The sequence below is a fragment of the Zootoca vivipara genome, chromosome 12 (genome assembly GCF_965207765.1).
Source record: "Zootoca vivipara chromosome 12, rZooViv2.hap1.1, whole genome shotgun sequence".
In the NCBI taxonomy this organism is placed as follows: Eukaryota; Metazoa; Chordata; class Lepidosauria; order Squamata; family Lacertidae; genus Zootoca; species Zootoca vivipara.
Window position 1 is genome coordinate 43,804,814 of NC_142595.1, and position 16,691 is coordinate 43,821,504.

General features: G+C 40.2%; 1 protein-coding gene across 1 annotated transcript; it reads left to right on the top strand.

Annotated features, from left to right (window-relative positions):
- The first annotated feature begins 6,986 nt into the window (after positions 1-6,986).
- LOC118095581 (vomeronasal type-2 receptor 26-like) lies at positions 6,987-16,233 on the top strand. Its single transcript, XM_088654806.1, has 4 exons — positions 6,987-7,802; positions 13,888-14,115; positions 14,478-14,604; positions 15,332-16,233. The coding sequence occupies exons 1-4, from the start codon at positions 6,987-6,989 to the stop codon at positions 16,231-16,233; spliced, it is 2,073 nt and encodes a 690-aa protein (XP_088510932.1).
- Positions 16,234-16,691: the final 458 nt, after the last annotated feature.

The following is a 16,691-nucleotide window of genomic DNA, read 5'->3' on the forward strand; positions in this document are numbered from 1 at the left end:
AATCCAGGGGTTTTCGGAGGGGTCGCGGTGCCCTCGCGACTCCCCCCCTCCTCTGGGTCGCTGGGGACTTCGGAGCCCCGAAAATCCTCCGCCGATCGCAAATGGCGCCAAACCGGAAGTCTGGCGCCAAACCGGAAGTGCTATGCCTCTTACATACATGAATTATTTAAATAAATTAATGGAAAGTAACAGCTCCCTGTGTACTTTAATTCCATTAAAACATGTATCATTATTTGTGTGACTCATTTTGAAGACCCAACTTCTATGTATTCATTTACTGAATTCATAATATGCACACAACTACCCACCCGCTTTGCACCTCCACAAACCAATTGGAGTGGAGCATTCAAAAGTGCTCCAAATTGGAAATCACATGGGCCTTGCACTAGAAACTCAGTGCTCAAAAACACACCTCAAACCAATTTAACAACTCTCAGAGTGAGCTGGGACATCTAAACTCATTGAATCTCATTTTGGGGTTGGCATAGGGTAGGCATAGGAATCAGGAAATGGTTGTTCTTGTTTTATGGATGCTCCATGCTCAGAGGACACAGCCCTGACTGATGAAGGTCACACCAGAGATAAAGCATTTTTCTACAACCCACTTTTCCTTACACCAAAGAGAGCCAATCTGTTGCCCTCCAGATATTGCCGGACTACAGCTCCCATCAGCTTTCAGTTGACCATTATTATCAACAATAATGGAAGCTGTAATCCACCAACATTCAGGGGAAACAACTTTGTCTATCACTACTTCACACAGATGGGACCATCTTGTCATTCTCCTAAATTATATCTTTTACCAGTGTGAGAGAATAATGGCAGAGACATCCCCATGCATGCCACATTGCTTCAAACAGCACACATGTATGGTTTCTAAAGTGATTGGACCATATAAACCAGGGTCCATACAACTGGATATGGTTAAGACTCTCGCATTGTTCCCAAGATCTAGCAAGTGGGATGGATGGCAGTGTCTGATTGGTGTCACCTAGGTGAGAGAGTGTAGGGAACTCCAGCAAGGTATTATAGGAACAGAAATGATGCCTGCCTATATATAAATGGGTTTTTGTTTTTTAAGGTAGGTAGCTGTGTTGGTCTGACGTAGTCGAAACAAAAAATAAAAAAATTCCTTCCAGTAGCACCTTAGAGACCAACTAAGATTGTCATAGGTATGAGCTTTCATACCTATGACACGAAAGCTCATACCTATGACAAACTTAGTTGGTCTCTAAGGTGCTACTGGAAGGATTTTTTTTATTTTTTTATTTTTAAGTTATCAATCTCTTTCCTTACTTGGGAGGCTGGGCTAGATGACCTAACCTTTGATTCCTACACTGCAGGGGGTTGGACTAGATGACTCTTGGGGTTTCTTCCAACTTTACCATTCTATGATTCTATGAAATAATACATATAAATTGCACTGTCAGGCAGATTAGGACGTCTGAATTAGGGAACAGAACTAGGCACTGTTTAGTAGGAAGCATTTTGCTATTTTCATTTCTTGTTTAACTGTTCAAATTGTCACAAAATTAGTTTCCTTTTCCTTTTTCAGAAACTAAATTTCTATTGCTGCATCATGAAAATGCAACCTTTAAATGAATCTTTTTAAAGTATTCATAAATTTGCTGATATTGAAACCAATCTGATATCCATTCTTTTGTCTCTTCTTTACTTTTCATTTTACATTCCATCCCCTTAAAGCATAATGAACCTCTATATGTGCCCTATTTCTTCCTCATAGCTTCAACTGGGGACTACCACCGGGGGGGGGGTGTTCCTTTCTAATATATATTTGTATTTATTCTACACCACGAACAAACTTATGTATTGTACAAGATGTTGCTTGAAAGGGAAACAAAAGATGAGTTGGTAAATTAACAATGATACATTGGGCTCTTGATTTAGGGCACAATATAGAAATGGCGATATGGGGAAAGTTGTGGAAAACCAATCTTAACTTTATTCCCTGTAGTGGGTTAAAAGAAAACGATATGAAAATGATTTATAGACATACCTGCCAAGTTGCTGTCAGAGAAATAAAGGACCGGGCCGGAAATAGCAGACCGGAAGTAACACTGCCACCATTTTGGAACTGGGTGGAGCATGCTCAGAAGCGACTTTTGATGCTGCTCTGTCCAGTTCCAAAATGGCTGCAGTGCGACTTCTGGCGCGGCGGCCATTTTGGAACTGGGCAAAGCAGCATCAAAAGTCGCTTCTGAGCATGCTCCGCCCAGTTCCAAAATGACCGTCGCGCCAGAATAAACCGGGGAAAAACCAAAACAGGAACAGCTGGAAAAATGGGGATTTCCCGGGGAAAACGGGAGATTTGGCAGCTATGTTTATAGATGGTATATAACACTGGTTAAAATGCCCAAAATGTATAAGAATGATCATAATCAATGTTGGAAGTGTAAATGAGCTGATAGAACTTTCATTCATATATGGTGGTTTTGTAAGAAAGCAAAAGCTTACTGGGAAATGATGAATAATGAACTAATTAGGATTTAAAATGTCAATAGAGGGAAAACCAGAAACCTTTTTGCTGGGTTTGATTGGGCCAGAGTTACAAAAAATATAATGATAAAATTGTTTATGTATGCAACAACTGCAGCAAGGATTTTATATGTGCAGAAGTGGAAAGAAACAGCAATACCCACAAAAGAAGAATGGATCAACAAACTACTGGACTATGCTTAGATGGCTAAATTTACTGCTAGACTAAGAGACTCTAATTGCATGCCAAGGCCCCGGGTCAGTAGTTCCCTCAGATAATAAACACACGGATGCAGATATTTTAGGTTAATGGGATAAATTAGGCCACAACTTTATTGGTTACAGATGTGAGTGGTTTGGCTTAGGCATTGGGTGAAACCTGGCTATATACCGACTCCTGCCCGTCTACATGGAGTCATACTAAGGGTAAACCACCAGTAGGGGGAGCACTTTGATATACGTCAGTCAAATCAGGGCACCCCACAGGGTCCCCATTGGGGTTGTGGCATGGCCCTGACCCACGTCCAGGCTTTGAACAGGATCCACACCCCCAGAATCCTTTAACAGGAAACCCTTATCGAGGACAAGCAGGCAGAACATATGGTGTTCTTAAAATGTGTTATGTGAAAACCTAATGAAAAAAATGAAAATGAAACCTTTGTTGTTGTTGTTTAGTCGTTTAGTCGTGTCCGACTCTTCATGACCCCATGGACCATAGCACGCCAGGCACTCCTGTCTTGCACTGCCTCCCGCAGTTTGGTCAAACTCATGTTCGTAGCTTCGAGAACACTGTCCAACCATCTTGTCCTCTGTCGTCCCTTTAGTAAAGCGTATTGAATTCTAGTTTAATTTTGTCTGAGGCCTTGTTATTAATCCTGTGCCAAATTGCACTAGCAACCAAACCAGTGGCTGTGCCAGTCCAGAAGCTACAGAAGTTAAAGACAGTTAAGTGGAGCCAGTCTGGCAATATATACATTCACTTTTTTGTTCAGGAAAGCACCAAAGGATGGTGAGAATCCAGCAATCAGGTCCCAGATTGCTTGTCCACTGACACTCTCAATGTGCCTTTTACGACATCAAAGAAGCCCATAAACAAATTGCACTGTGTTAATCACCAATCCAACCATGTCCTTTAAATATACTGAATCATTTAAGAAATGGATGGAAATGGGTGGATATGGGAGCTGCAGTTCAGCAAGACCTGGAGCACATTGCATTCATTATTACTGATGGGACCACTCGTCAGTTGTGAGTGCACTGCTAAAGAGGTTCCCATGCATACCAAATTGACTCAGACAATAAAAATGTATTGTTTCTAAAGTGGCTAGGTGTCATGGTTTACTTCATTTCCCAGGGTCTCTATGTGCTGGAACAGTTCCAGCACTGTTCCCAAGATCCAGTTAGTGGGGTGGCCAAAAGTGTCCCAACAAAGTTACATACATGAGAGAGTCCGGAGCCCCAGTAGTAGCAAATTAGAAAATTGGGGGAAGGCTAGGACTGGCTCACCTCTAAAAATACAGTATTTTGAGATAGGTTTTTTTTTAAGGGAAATGGCTGGTGCCTGTCTATCAATGGTTTAGCAACTGTGGGTGTATTGCATCAGCAAGAAGGTTGGACTAAATGACTTTAGAGAACCATTCCTAATCTATAACTCGCTGGGGTGATAAATATGTTTACTTGGCAGTTCTGCTAAGGATGATGCACCATGGAGTCCTTAAAAAATTGCAAGAAGTGATAGTCTCCCCTGTAATTATTAAAATTACAATAATTAATTCACCAAGCCAAAGCTCTGAAAGGCAGAATGCAGGGTGGAGGGAGAATCAGCAAGCAAGTCTGAAATGTTTATAGTCTCCCAGTGTTCCATAGACAGTTATAATAATGCAGGAGAGAGAGGCCAGGTTCTGTGATTGTACAGGTCATATATCAAATCACTTCATCTTATTTACCATTCAAGGCAGGTCTTTGTGACAGGGTTTAATGATAAGATGCGTGAATGTCCCTTTAAGCACTGAATTGGAAGAGTCTGCTGCCTCAAATCCATCCTGTTCAAATCAGGCTGATTATAATAATGATATTGTAGAGAGGCAAAGGAGAGTCCATGCGTAGAATCATGCTGCTGTTGCTTCTCTTGCTCTTCCCCATCATGGTGTGCCGAGTGCATAGTGCTAATTTTACTACAACTAATCCTGTACCTATTCCACATGAGTGGTATGAGCCAGGTGACCCTGTCATTGGTGAGATAGCATCTCTTATTCGCTACTTCCTCCCCAATTTTTTATTTAATATACACCCCACTGAAGTCTTGATTGACCACCCAATGTAAGTAAATAGTTCTCAATATTATTTCATTCATGCTTTACATTCTAATATTTGACTGAAATATACTTTGAATGAATAGTTTTAGAACTGCATTGATCTGACAGCCTGCATTGATTTGAAAGATTTGATAGACTGTATGAGAAACATTTGTGCATACAAGCCATGTCTACACTCTCACTTGGACATTAGGAATCCTTAAGATTTAGTGATTCTATTCTGCAAAGAAAGAATTGAGTAAGAGAAGGAGAAGTTGGGTGGCATAAAAACCAAAGAAGTGAAGCAGTCAAGTTTATTGATGTGACCAAATTGTTCAGATTGGTTATAACAAGAATGGATTGCGAAGAGCTCCAAGTGTATCTTTCAAACTGGATGTATGAGCATTAAAATGACAACTGAAATTCAATGAATGAAGTGATTTGAATTTGGGCAACAACAAAAAATGACCTAATTTCACTGATAAATCTATGACATTTGAACTGGTGCTGACTGACCAGGAATGAGCTCCTGGGATAGCTCATTCATGCATCATTACTGATGCCAGAGAAATGGTAACATGGCCAGATGACAGACATTTACACTACCTGCATTCTAGTTGTTGGCTTGCATGGCAGACTAACACTAGGGAGATACAGCTGAAAGGTGGTAAAAAAGGTGAAAAATAAACTGGTCATGTCTATTGCTCAAAAGAAAGAATATAGTCTTAATAGTTTTTCTATATCCCAATAGCCTGAAAGCTGTATCTCTCAGATCTTGACTTTTATTTCCCTCGTGAAAGAATGCCACTTTATTCACAGGGTGTTATCAAAGTTCTACCAGCACATCCTTGCCCTGGTGTTTGCGATTGATGAGATCAATGAGAATCCCAAGGTCTTGCCCAATCTCACGCTTGGGTTCCACATCTATGACAGCTACTATGATGCTAAAATGACGTACCGCACCACTCTGGATCTGCTGTTTAACTCACATACCTTTGTCCCCAACTACAAATGTGGCTACCAAGAAAATGTAATAGGAGTCATTGGGGGACTTAGCTCTGAGGTCACCTCGTGTATGGCAGACATCTTGGGTCTTTACAAAATTCCACAGGTATGAATATTATGGTTATCAGAAAATTGAGATTTCACACCATAATTCACTCTCCAGCTTTCTTTCCAGCAGGAGTACATTGATTCATAAATTTGGAGTGGTGTAACAGGGACAAGTGAAAGGGACTGAAATGTATGGGTTTGTTGATGTTATAGCATGGGGGTCTCCAACAATGTGCATGAGAGGGGCAAGGTTACAAAGGTTGTGTGCTTATTGCGTGTAAGGAAAGTTGCTTCAAAGGTGCCAGGTTGGTAAATGGGGTACCCAGATGTGAACATATAACATCCTTGGAAAATATTATCAGTGGATCATATAAGCTCAGGACATGTTAGCTAGAATTGCTCTCCATATGAAATGGGAAAGATTGCTTGTGTATTTTTTATGTAAGTGGAAGTGGGTATTTCTCTCCCCCCCCCCCCGGCAAAACACAGTAAATTTGGGATATGTGGGATAAATATTATTATTAAATTATTATCATGGGATCATATAAGCTCAGCACATGTTAACTAGGAATGCTTTCCATAAGAATTGGGAAATTCTTTTTCTGGGGAACAACTGTATGCTGTTTCTGCAAAATGTTCACATCCAACGGATAATTGAAAACCATGTTTTCTAGTTACTGTTCTATCATTCAACATTTGGGAGACACTTCTAGCAGTGCCAGTATTATATGGTGTTGTGTATTGTTTAATTTCATTTTAGTTCTTTTGTTTTTTGCTTGATGTGATTGATATGGTATTTTTGTATTTTACTGATATTTTATTTTGTGCTGCAAAAAAGAGTAAATGCTCTCCTATACTTGAAGTAAAGTCACATCTACAGGTAGGAATCTGCTTTGATTCCGTAATAATGGGAATTAATATCTACAGGGCAGGGGAATGAGCAAGATTGTGTTTTTATTTTCTATGTAAGTGTGGGGGTTTCCCCCCCCCCATGAAATCAGTACCTATTGGAGATATATGGGATTAATAGGTTTGTTATTAATTCTTTCACTCAGAATGCTTGGGCTTTTCTTTTTACAGACTTCGTATGGTTCATTTGAAGCAGTCACAAATCATCAAATTAAGTTCCCTTCCTTTTACCACATGGTTCCTAATGAAAGACTTCAGTACCAGGGAATTATCCAGTTGCTTCTGCATTTTGGATGGAAATGGGTTGGGCTCATCACTCCTGCTAATGAAGCTGGAGAACGTTTCTTGAATACCATTGAACCAATGCTTTTCAAGAATAAGATCTGTTCAGCATTCACAGAAAGAATTGAATACCATATCCGTTACACTGGTAACATGTTTGATATGGTGCGTGACACAAGTTTTGTTTTGCCAGCTTTCATGAGAAGCACAGCAAACGCAGTTGTTGTATATGGAGAAAGTACATCTATTATGTGGTTGTCATTTGCTCTAAGCATGATGAAGTTAGCCCAGCTCATAGCTGCTCAGTCCAAAAATAATTTGCCTGAAGGAAAAGTATGGATTACCACAGCTCAAATGGATTTTGTTATAAATATTTTTCAGAAACTTGTTGTTGATATTGATATACAAATGTTCCATGGTGCTATCTCCTTTGCATTTCATTCCAAGGAAATTCATGGCTTCCAATACTTTCTGCAGAATGTAAATCCTTCCTTGGCAGATGGAAATGGTTTTATCACAGATTTCTGGGAACAAGCATTCGGTTGTTCATTTAAGTCAATATACAAAGCTAAGCGTTGTACCGGAGCGGAAATGCTGGAGAGCCTTCCTGCACCATTGTTTGAAATGAGCATGACCAGCCACAGCTACAGTATCTATAATGCTGTCTATGCTTTGGCACATGCCTTACATAGACACTTGGCTGGATCCAACCGCAGAAGAATGGAAGCTGCAAGCAGACAATCTCCTCAAAATATAGAGCCTTGGAAGGTAGTGTCTGCCGTCACAAAGAGTTTGGTTTACAAAGTATTTGCTATTGTGCACTGCCTTGATATTTTATGTGAGTTGGTATTTAGTTATAAATAGTGGGTAAATAACAGCATATATTTAAAGAGTTGGAATAAATGCTGTTCCTATATTTCAAGTGGCATTTGATTAGAAAATTGTTTAAGCTTTGGGGCGGGTAGTAACTGTGTAATAAGCTGTCTTATTACAAAAGAATTTCAGAAATAGACTGGAAAGAGAAGTTGCTGAATTGCAACTTATTACCCAACTTAAAAACATGGAGAGACCTGGTCTGAATAGAGACATTGGATTCTTATCTCATTTTACATGAGAAAGCCTTTTTTGCCATCTCACCTCTTGCTTTTTCCTGTAAGACCAATTGCAGTCATTAACAGTCAAAAATCATAGAATCATAGAGTTGGAAGAGACCACAAGGGCCATCCAGTCCAACCCCCTGCCAAGCAGGAAACACCATCAAAGCATTCCTGACATATGGCCATCAAGACCTCCAAAGAAGGAGACTCCACCACACTCCTTGGCAGCAAATTCCACTGCCGAACAGCTCTTACAGTCAGGAAGTTCTTCCTAATGTTTAGGTGGATTCTTCTCTCTTGTAGTTTGAATCCATTGCTCCATGTCCGCTTCTCTGGAGCAGCAGAAAACAACCTTTCTCCCTCCTCTATACGACATCCTTTTATATATTTGAACATGGCTCTCATATCACCCCTTAACTTTCTCTTCTCCAGGCTAAACATACCCAGCTCCCTAAGAGGTTCCTAATAAGGCATTGTTTCCAGGCCTTTGACCATTTTGGTTGCCCTCCTGGACACGTTCTAGCCATCTCACCCCTTGCTTTTTCCTGTAAGACCAGTTGCAGTTCTTTAACAGTCGTCAACAGGTTTACCACACCTATCAGTCAATCACCCATTCCCCCCCCCTTCTGAGTAATACCCCTCCCCACCCTTTGACTATACATAGGGTCTGGTGGCTTCTGTTTCAGTGTATCTGAAAAAGTGTGCATGCACACGAAAGCTCACACCAATAACAAACTTAGGTGGTCTCTAAGGTGCTACAGGAAGGATTTTAAAAAATTATTTTTCCTATGGTAGACCAACACGGCTACCTACCTGTAACTAAATCAATATAGTAGTTAAGTGTACTTGAAATACATGTCCAGTGGAATAAAACGCCATAAGAGTTTAAAATAATAAAAGATTTAACTAAGAACAGTACCAGTTTATGACGATTTGTGCAGCTGTGTAACCTTTTGCTTTCTTTTACTTATGACTTTTGCACAAATCTAGCTACATTTCTAGTGACATACAAATTCTAGTTGGACGGGAGGTAATTTAAATAGTATTCCTTTATCCTCCCTGGCACTTTTTGAACAAGCAGGTATATGAGGGATGAGCTGAAATCTGAATAAAATCTACAAAGGAAGAGAACGTGGCTCACTGTTTCTGTTTGACCGCTCTTACATGGACAGATCTACTTGCCGTGAAGAAATAGATCAGAAGGCAGGACATGAAATCCATAGCTGCCAAGTTATCCCTTTTTCACAGGGATTTTCCCTTATGCTGAATAGGCTTCCTCGCGAGAAAAGGGAAAACTTGGCAGCTATGCATGAAATCTAGCTTGCATAAATGCCCTTCTAAATTTGAGGATAGTCAAATTTGTCATATATTGAGGAAGTACCAGCGCCAATCTGTTTGTCCTGATCATGGGATCAGCTAGGGCTAAGTGGTTTTTTAGTTTGTTATCTCTGATTCTCTGTGAAATATTCATTTTTGCTTTATTGTATCCTTGGGTTAGGATATCGCTGATGGAAAACCCCAAATTTAATAATTTAGTATTTAACTGGGTTTTTCCCCACTTGGAGTAAAAAGAATCGGTCAATGTGAGAGGAGCTAGTCCCACTGGTGCATACATCACTTTCAACCAAAAGTGGGACCTACACAGCCATGTTCAAGTTTCTATTGAAATTAGGCCTGCTTTCAGTCATATTATTACTCGTCTTCTTTGGCAATCACTAATAGCTGAGTAAGATTGTCTTCCATAAACATGGTTTTAACAGTGAGTCCTTAAGTGACTGTGCAGGCCAATTTTGGATCAGGAGTTGATCACAGTGTGGAATTGCTGAGTGTGCTGAGGGAGAAGTGTGGCACCTTTCTCCCTTGCGTCCTGAGTTCGAGTGTCTTCAAAGCCCATGACACCTTTGGCAAAGGCTGTTCTCCAATTGAAGTGCTTGCAGGGCAGTGTTTCCCAGTTGTCAATGTTTATACAACATTTTTAAAGATTTGCCTTGAGACAGTCTTTAAACCTCTTTTGTTGACCACCAGCATTACGCTTTCCATTTTTAAGTTTGGAATAGAGTATTTGCTTTGGAAGACGATGATCCGCACAACATGACCAGTCCAATGAAGTTGATGTTGAAGAATCATTGCTTCAACACGTGATCTTTGCTTCTTCCAGTACACTGATATTAGTTCGCCTGTCTTCCCAAGTGATGCGTAATAAATTTCGGAGACACCATTGATGGAATCTTTTAAGGAGTTTGAGGTGGTGTTTATAAGTGGTCCACGTTTCATGTAAGGTTGGTAGTACAATTGCTTTGTAAACAAGCATTTTGGTTTCCCTGTGAATGTCCTGGTCCTCAAATAGCTTCTTTATCTTTTAGAAGTGTGATACAGTCTGCTGAGCGTAGAGTGCATATGCCATGATTTATTGGCCCATAGATGGTCTTTGTTGCTTTAAAGAAACTCTGTGCATCATGAGTGTCAGCTAAGCGCTGGATCTCTTGAGCTTTTTTTATCCACCAGGTGTTCTTTAGTTCTCTGGTTCGTCATTGAACCTCAGCCTTAGCATTGGCATAGGGTTTTTTTCTTAGTGGCGCAGTTTCTATCTCTTTGCCAGATCTGAAAGGCCTTCCATTTCTTGTCAATCATGCATTCACTCTCACTGTCATTCTCATCAAACCAGTCTGGTGTTTCTTGGTTTGGTATCCAATAGTTTGTTCACAGGCTGCAATAATGGATGTTTTTAGCTTGGTCCAGTAGTGGGTGGTGCTGTGGTCTAAATCACAGAGCCTAGGGCTTGCTGATCAGAAGGTTGGCGGTTCGAATGAGTTCCCGTTGTTCGGTCCCAGCTCCTGTCCACCTAGCAGTTTGAAAGCACATCAAAGTGCAAGTAGATAAATAGAATGGATTATCAAATTAAGCGAGTACCTTCTAATGGCAAGATTAACAGCAGCAATAAGGAACCAGTCCAAACAGGAATTAAGAAGTGAGTGGAAAAGCTATGGTGAATATATGAGAAAGCATTGTTCGAAAGAAGATATGCTAGGATGCGTTGAGAAGGAGGTCTGAAGAGAAATACAAGACAATTAGAGTTTAAGTTATCACTATCTAGTTTTAATATAGAGATGCATAAAAAACAAATGCACAAGTGAGTAACAGAGTGAAAATGGAAGTCGGGAAAGTGTGGGGGGAAGCAGAGGGGGGAAGGGAGGGAGGGGAGGTTGAGAGGAGGTTCTGTTTTGTTTTGAATGTACAGTGGTAATTTTTGGTATGATTTGTAACATCTTTGTAATGTTTTAAAATTTGAAATAAAGTTTTTTTTAATTAAAAAAAAAGATAAATAGATACCGCTCCGGCAGGAAGGTAAAGGGCGTTTCCGTGCACTGCTCTGGTTTGCCAGAAGCGGCTCAGTCATGCTGGCCACATGACCCGGAAACTGTCTACAGACAAATGCCAGCTCCCTTGGCCTATAGAGTGAGATGAGCGCCACAACCCCAGAGTCGTCCGAAACTGGACCTAATGGTCAGGGGTACCTTGACCTTTACCTAGTTTGTACACAGGCTGCAATAATGGGTGTTTTTAGCTTGGTCCAGTGTTCCTCCATGTAGAGAGTTCTGAAACAGATGGTCCTTAAGAGTCACTTGGAAGCAATCCCACTTAATAAGATCTTGAAGGACTTGAGTGTTCATTTTGAGCCTTGGTTTCCTTCTTTGATGCCTGCCTATCCTTGATAGCCATTGTGGAGCACGGCAATATCGATGTTCAAACGTCGCAGCTCTCTTGCAATGATGGCAGTTCTGCGTTCAGGACATTCACTGTCTGTGTTATCTGACAAAGTCTATACATTCCATTTTCCAAAGTTCAATTGTCTTTTATGACCGCTGGGTGGTGACCCCACTGGGCACGTTAATTCTCTCAGGGAAAGGGGGAGGCACTTTGTTTAGGGCACCTTTTCTAGTCCCCTTTTGGGGTGAACAGAGTGGATTCTAAATAGGGCTGCTCAGTCATGGATACAGCTGCCGAGCTGCTCAACTGCCTCATTCCTTGAGTCAGAGCGACTGAATCTGTATCCACCGCCCATGTGCCAGTTCATGACTAAGGACTTCCATATTTCATGGCCCTGCCCCCATTACCATTTGGCAATTGCCATGGGACTTTTGGGGTTTGGGATGGGTTTTTGGAAGATGCCTGTGTGTGAATTTGTTTTATGTGTGTAGATTGGTGCACGTTGACCAATGCACAGTCTTCGCAATAAGGCTTTATTCCGATGGCATTATTACGATGACTTGTAGATTCTTATCTGCTGCAGCCTTCATCAGCCTTCACAGCCATTGTAACATACCACTTGTTATCACCCACCTGTTCTGCCATTGAGGACTTCTTGGATCATTCTTTGTCTAGCTCTTCCCCTTTGACCTTAACAGCTTGGGTGACCCTACTGGGAGTACAAGACTCCCGATGGCTTTGTTCACAAGGGCCATAGGAATGTGCAGGCCCACTCACCAAGACAATGTGAGAGTGAGAAATTACTCGTATTATCATTTGGTACACAACTAGGTACATTAAGCTAAAAGAGAAAGAAAATTAAAATCAAGCACATTCTCCACTTGGCCACCTTGTGATGTTACCAGTAACTTAAGAAAGGAAATAGGCAATTCCATTCCCTTTTTGAATTCCTTAAGAGGTTTCAAGCTCACCCAACCAAACTTTGAAAACTTTTCACCAGCTTTCTCTGCACTGCAACAACCAGCAAAAGCAGCAAGAAAGTTACACTTTTGTTCAGTTTGATATTGCACTACATAAAGCTAATTATCCATGACACCAATTTTGAAAAAGTATATTTTAGGTCCCAATATACCTCAAAGAAAACACAAAGGGTAGAGGCAGCATCCAAGAATAACAAACTGCAACTTCTCAATTAACTGGTATTGAGGTTAAATATTGTCATCCAGAGAGATGGTTCAAAACCTCTGAAAATTTGCTTCTAAAATGTCCTGTTATCCAGGTGAATAAGGAGATCCATTTTAACAATATATTACCAGACTCAACACTTCAAATGGAGTTTTCTGACCAAAGTTCTTTTATCCACTTTTGAGTGTATTCAAAGGATAAGTTAGAATAGCAATGGTGTGCCTAAAATGAGACAGCAGTCATTTGATTTAGCAGGAAGTGAAAGAAATGCCTGCTTACAAAGAATTTCCTTCAACATATACTACCTGATTTCTTTTATGGAGACTTTTGAATGGCCTCCTCAAATCTTAAAGAAGATTCCTACTGAGTTGCAAGCTATGCTCCTTAAGCAGAACACAAATCATTGGGAGGTTTTGTCATAATATTAACTTTTTAAAACCCCTCAGTTGTCATGTCCACTCCAGATATGATCCTTAGACCATCTTCCTCTTAGAGGTGATATATTGGCATGGAGAAGCAACTGCAAAGATTTTAATATGTCCCTGACTGGTCCCAATTATCCAAGAAAATATCATCGCACAATACTGAATAAAAATGGAAATGGAAAAGGGGCATAAAAGAAGTCTTTTTAACATGACAGCATGTAACTTTTCCTCCATGTGTGGTGTGTGTGGTATAAATTCCTTCATTTTCAGAAAACAAGAATGGTTCTCACAATTCTACACTGTCACAAATTATACTTTCAATTAAAATTTTATAATCCCTAGTTATAAAGATCTTGAATCCATCTAGGAAAGCTATTGAACAATCTTAATCAGAATGTTATAATACTTTATAGACCTTTTGATTCTCTTTCCACCTAGCTCCACTCATTCCTACAGAAGATCTCATTCAACAACTCTGCTGGGGATGAAATTACATTAAATGAACGTGGAGAATTAGCAGCTGGTTTTGATATTACAAATTTGATCACTTTCCCAAATAGATCCTACATCAGGGTCAAAGTGGGAAGGCTGGATCCTCAGGCCCCTCCAGGCAAAGAGCTCACCATTAATGATGGACAGATTGAATGGCACAGGGGCTTGACTCAGGTGAGGAAATAAATTTCTCAAATGCCAACATTCATGGTTGTCCAAATGAAATGTGATGCAATGAAAAAAATGAGGCATTTTTTTTCACTTAGCACCTGATTAAATGTGCAGTTTCCTTGGAGAGAAAAGTAGTCTTTAAGAAGAGGAAATTAATATGTAAATGGATAGTATTTTAATGGAGAGGATCTCTATTTGAACAATTAGTTTTGATTGTGGGAAAATGTTTACATATTAGTTTAAGAGATCCTATTTGTTGTCCAGCTTATCTTGCCTGCATTCTGCTTGGTATGTGATATTTTATTGTATATGATATGGAAACTTCATTTTCATAAAAAATAAATTCTTCCTACATATTTGCATAGGTGCCACCTCAGTCACTATGTAATGACAACTGCCGTCCTGGTTACGGGAAGAAAAAGAAGGAGAAAAGTAAATTTTGTTGCTATGATTGTGAACCATGTCCCAGTGGGATGTACTCAAATGAAAAGGGTGAGAAATGTTATGTTGTTGTTGTTTAGTCGTGTCCGACTCATCTTGACCCCATGGACCAGAGCACGCCAGGCACTCCAGTCTTCCACTGCTTCCCGCAGTTTGGTCAAACTCATGTTCGTAGCTTCGAGAACATTGTCCAACCATCTCGTCCTCTGTCGTCCCCTTCTCCTAGTGCCCGTTAAGATATATCAAACTGAACAATTTATTTAGCCAACTCTGAAGTCCTTAAAATTTTGTTGTGGTGTGGGGCTTAAAAATTGATTTCTGTACAGTTCTCGTTGTTTACAATATAATCTTTTAAAAATCCTGAAGAAAATATTATTAGAAAGGAATGTAATACATTTTACATCCAAATTCTACTATATTCTGATGGAATAGAAGTGATGGTCACTCCACAAAGAAGAAGGCAGTTTGGGGAGAGAGTGAATGTCTCATTCAGTGGACCTGTCTTGGCTCACAAGATTTCAGCTGTAATATTCCTCTCTTTTCAATACAGAGCACCTTGTGATTCTAAGAAAGAGGAGGAAGGCCACTAACACATAGAGATGTCCTCTGTGTAGAAATTCCACATTTGATGCATGAGATTTATTTCTGAAATATTTCAGGCAAAAGTCTTTGGGCTAGAAGTTTTGAAAGCTGTCCTGGTAAAGAACATTATCTAGGTGAACTCCTGATGACAAAAATTCTTAAGAATTGTCTTTCTAATTTCATTTTGTCTTTTCAGACATGGAAACATGTATCAGTTGCCCAGCAAATAAGTATCCAAACCAAGACCAGGATAATTGCATTCCAAAGATTCCAAACTTTCTGGGCTTTGATGAAATTTTAGCCATCATTTCAACTTCCTCTGCACTATTGTTCTCTCTGATCACAGCTCTAGTGTTGGGCATCTTCATTAAGCACAAGGACACCGTGATTGTCAAAGCCAACAATAGAAGCCTCACTTACATTCTCCTTGTGTCCCTCCTCTTGTGTTTCCTCTGCTCCTTGGTGTTCATTGGAACACCTAAGCAGGCAACCTGCCTTCTCCGACAAACAGGTTTTGGCATCGTCTTCTCTGTGGCCCTCTCTAGCATCTTGGCCAAAACTATATCAGTGGTTTTGGCATTCATGGCTACTAAGCCAGGATCCACAATCAGGAAGTGGGTTGGCAAAAAACTGGCTTATTCCATTGTCCTCTCTGGCTCAATTGTTCAAGTAGGGCTCTGTGGAGTTTGGCTGGCAACCTTTCCCCCATTCCCTGATTTGGACATGAAATCAATGAGTGAAGAAATTATATTCTTATGTAATGAAGGGTCCGTCCACATGTTCTACTGTGTTTTGAGCTACATGGGCTTCCTGGCCACTGTCAGCTTCACTGTGGCTTTCCTAGCCAGGAAGTTACCTGACAGCTTCAATGAAGCCAAGTTCATCACCTTCAGCATGCTGGTCTTCTGCAGTGTTTGGATCTCCTTTATTCCAACTTACCTGAGCACCAGAGGAAAATACATGGTGGCTGTGGAGATTTTCTCCATCTTGGCTTCTGGTGCTGGATTACTCGCTTGCATCTTTTTCCCCAAATGCTACATTATTCTTGTGAGACCTGAGTTGAACACCAGAGAACATCTAATGCAAAGAAAGATATAAATAATATAAGAAATTGCAGTTCCATGACTGTTCTTAATTTTCAACACTGAAACGTCAAAAATGTGAATGAATTCAGAGAATGTGACCAAATGAAACTATTTCAGCTATCTTGTGCTCTGTTTCTGGGCTGCAAAATTGTTGCATGTTATTTTAAGAGGGCAATCTGACCAAATGAGGCAAATGTTCACATCACCTTCCGAACTTCAACTGAAGACAGTGAAACTCTGAAACTGAAAGAAATACATCAACATTATTCTATAGCTATTCTGATTAGACAGCTAATATGAATGAAGTTAAGTATTACAGTTGTTGTTTTTTACTAAGTGATATATTATATGCTGAAGTATTTTCTGACACGACATTGTTTTGAAGTGTGTTAGGCAAGCTCAGTTTTGTAGCAAGATGTTCAAGGCCAGACGTTGCCATTGGTGTAAATCTGCTCAGCAGATATGTTAATC

Bases quoted from the DNA above. Each gene is read 5' to 3' on its own strand.
- LOC118095581 (XM_088654806.1), top strand. From the start codon at position 6,987: ATGGTTCCTAATGAAAGACTTCAGTACCAGGGAATTATCCAGTTGCTT. The intron at 14,116-14,477 runs GTGAGGAAATAA...ATATTTGCATAG, and splicing joins GGCACAGGGGCTTGACTCAG to GTGCCACCTCAGTCACTATG. The intron at 14,605-15,331 runs GTGAGAAATGTT...TTGTCTTTTCAG, and splicing joins GATGTACTCAAATGAAAAGG to ACATGGAAACATGTATCAGT.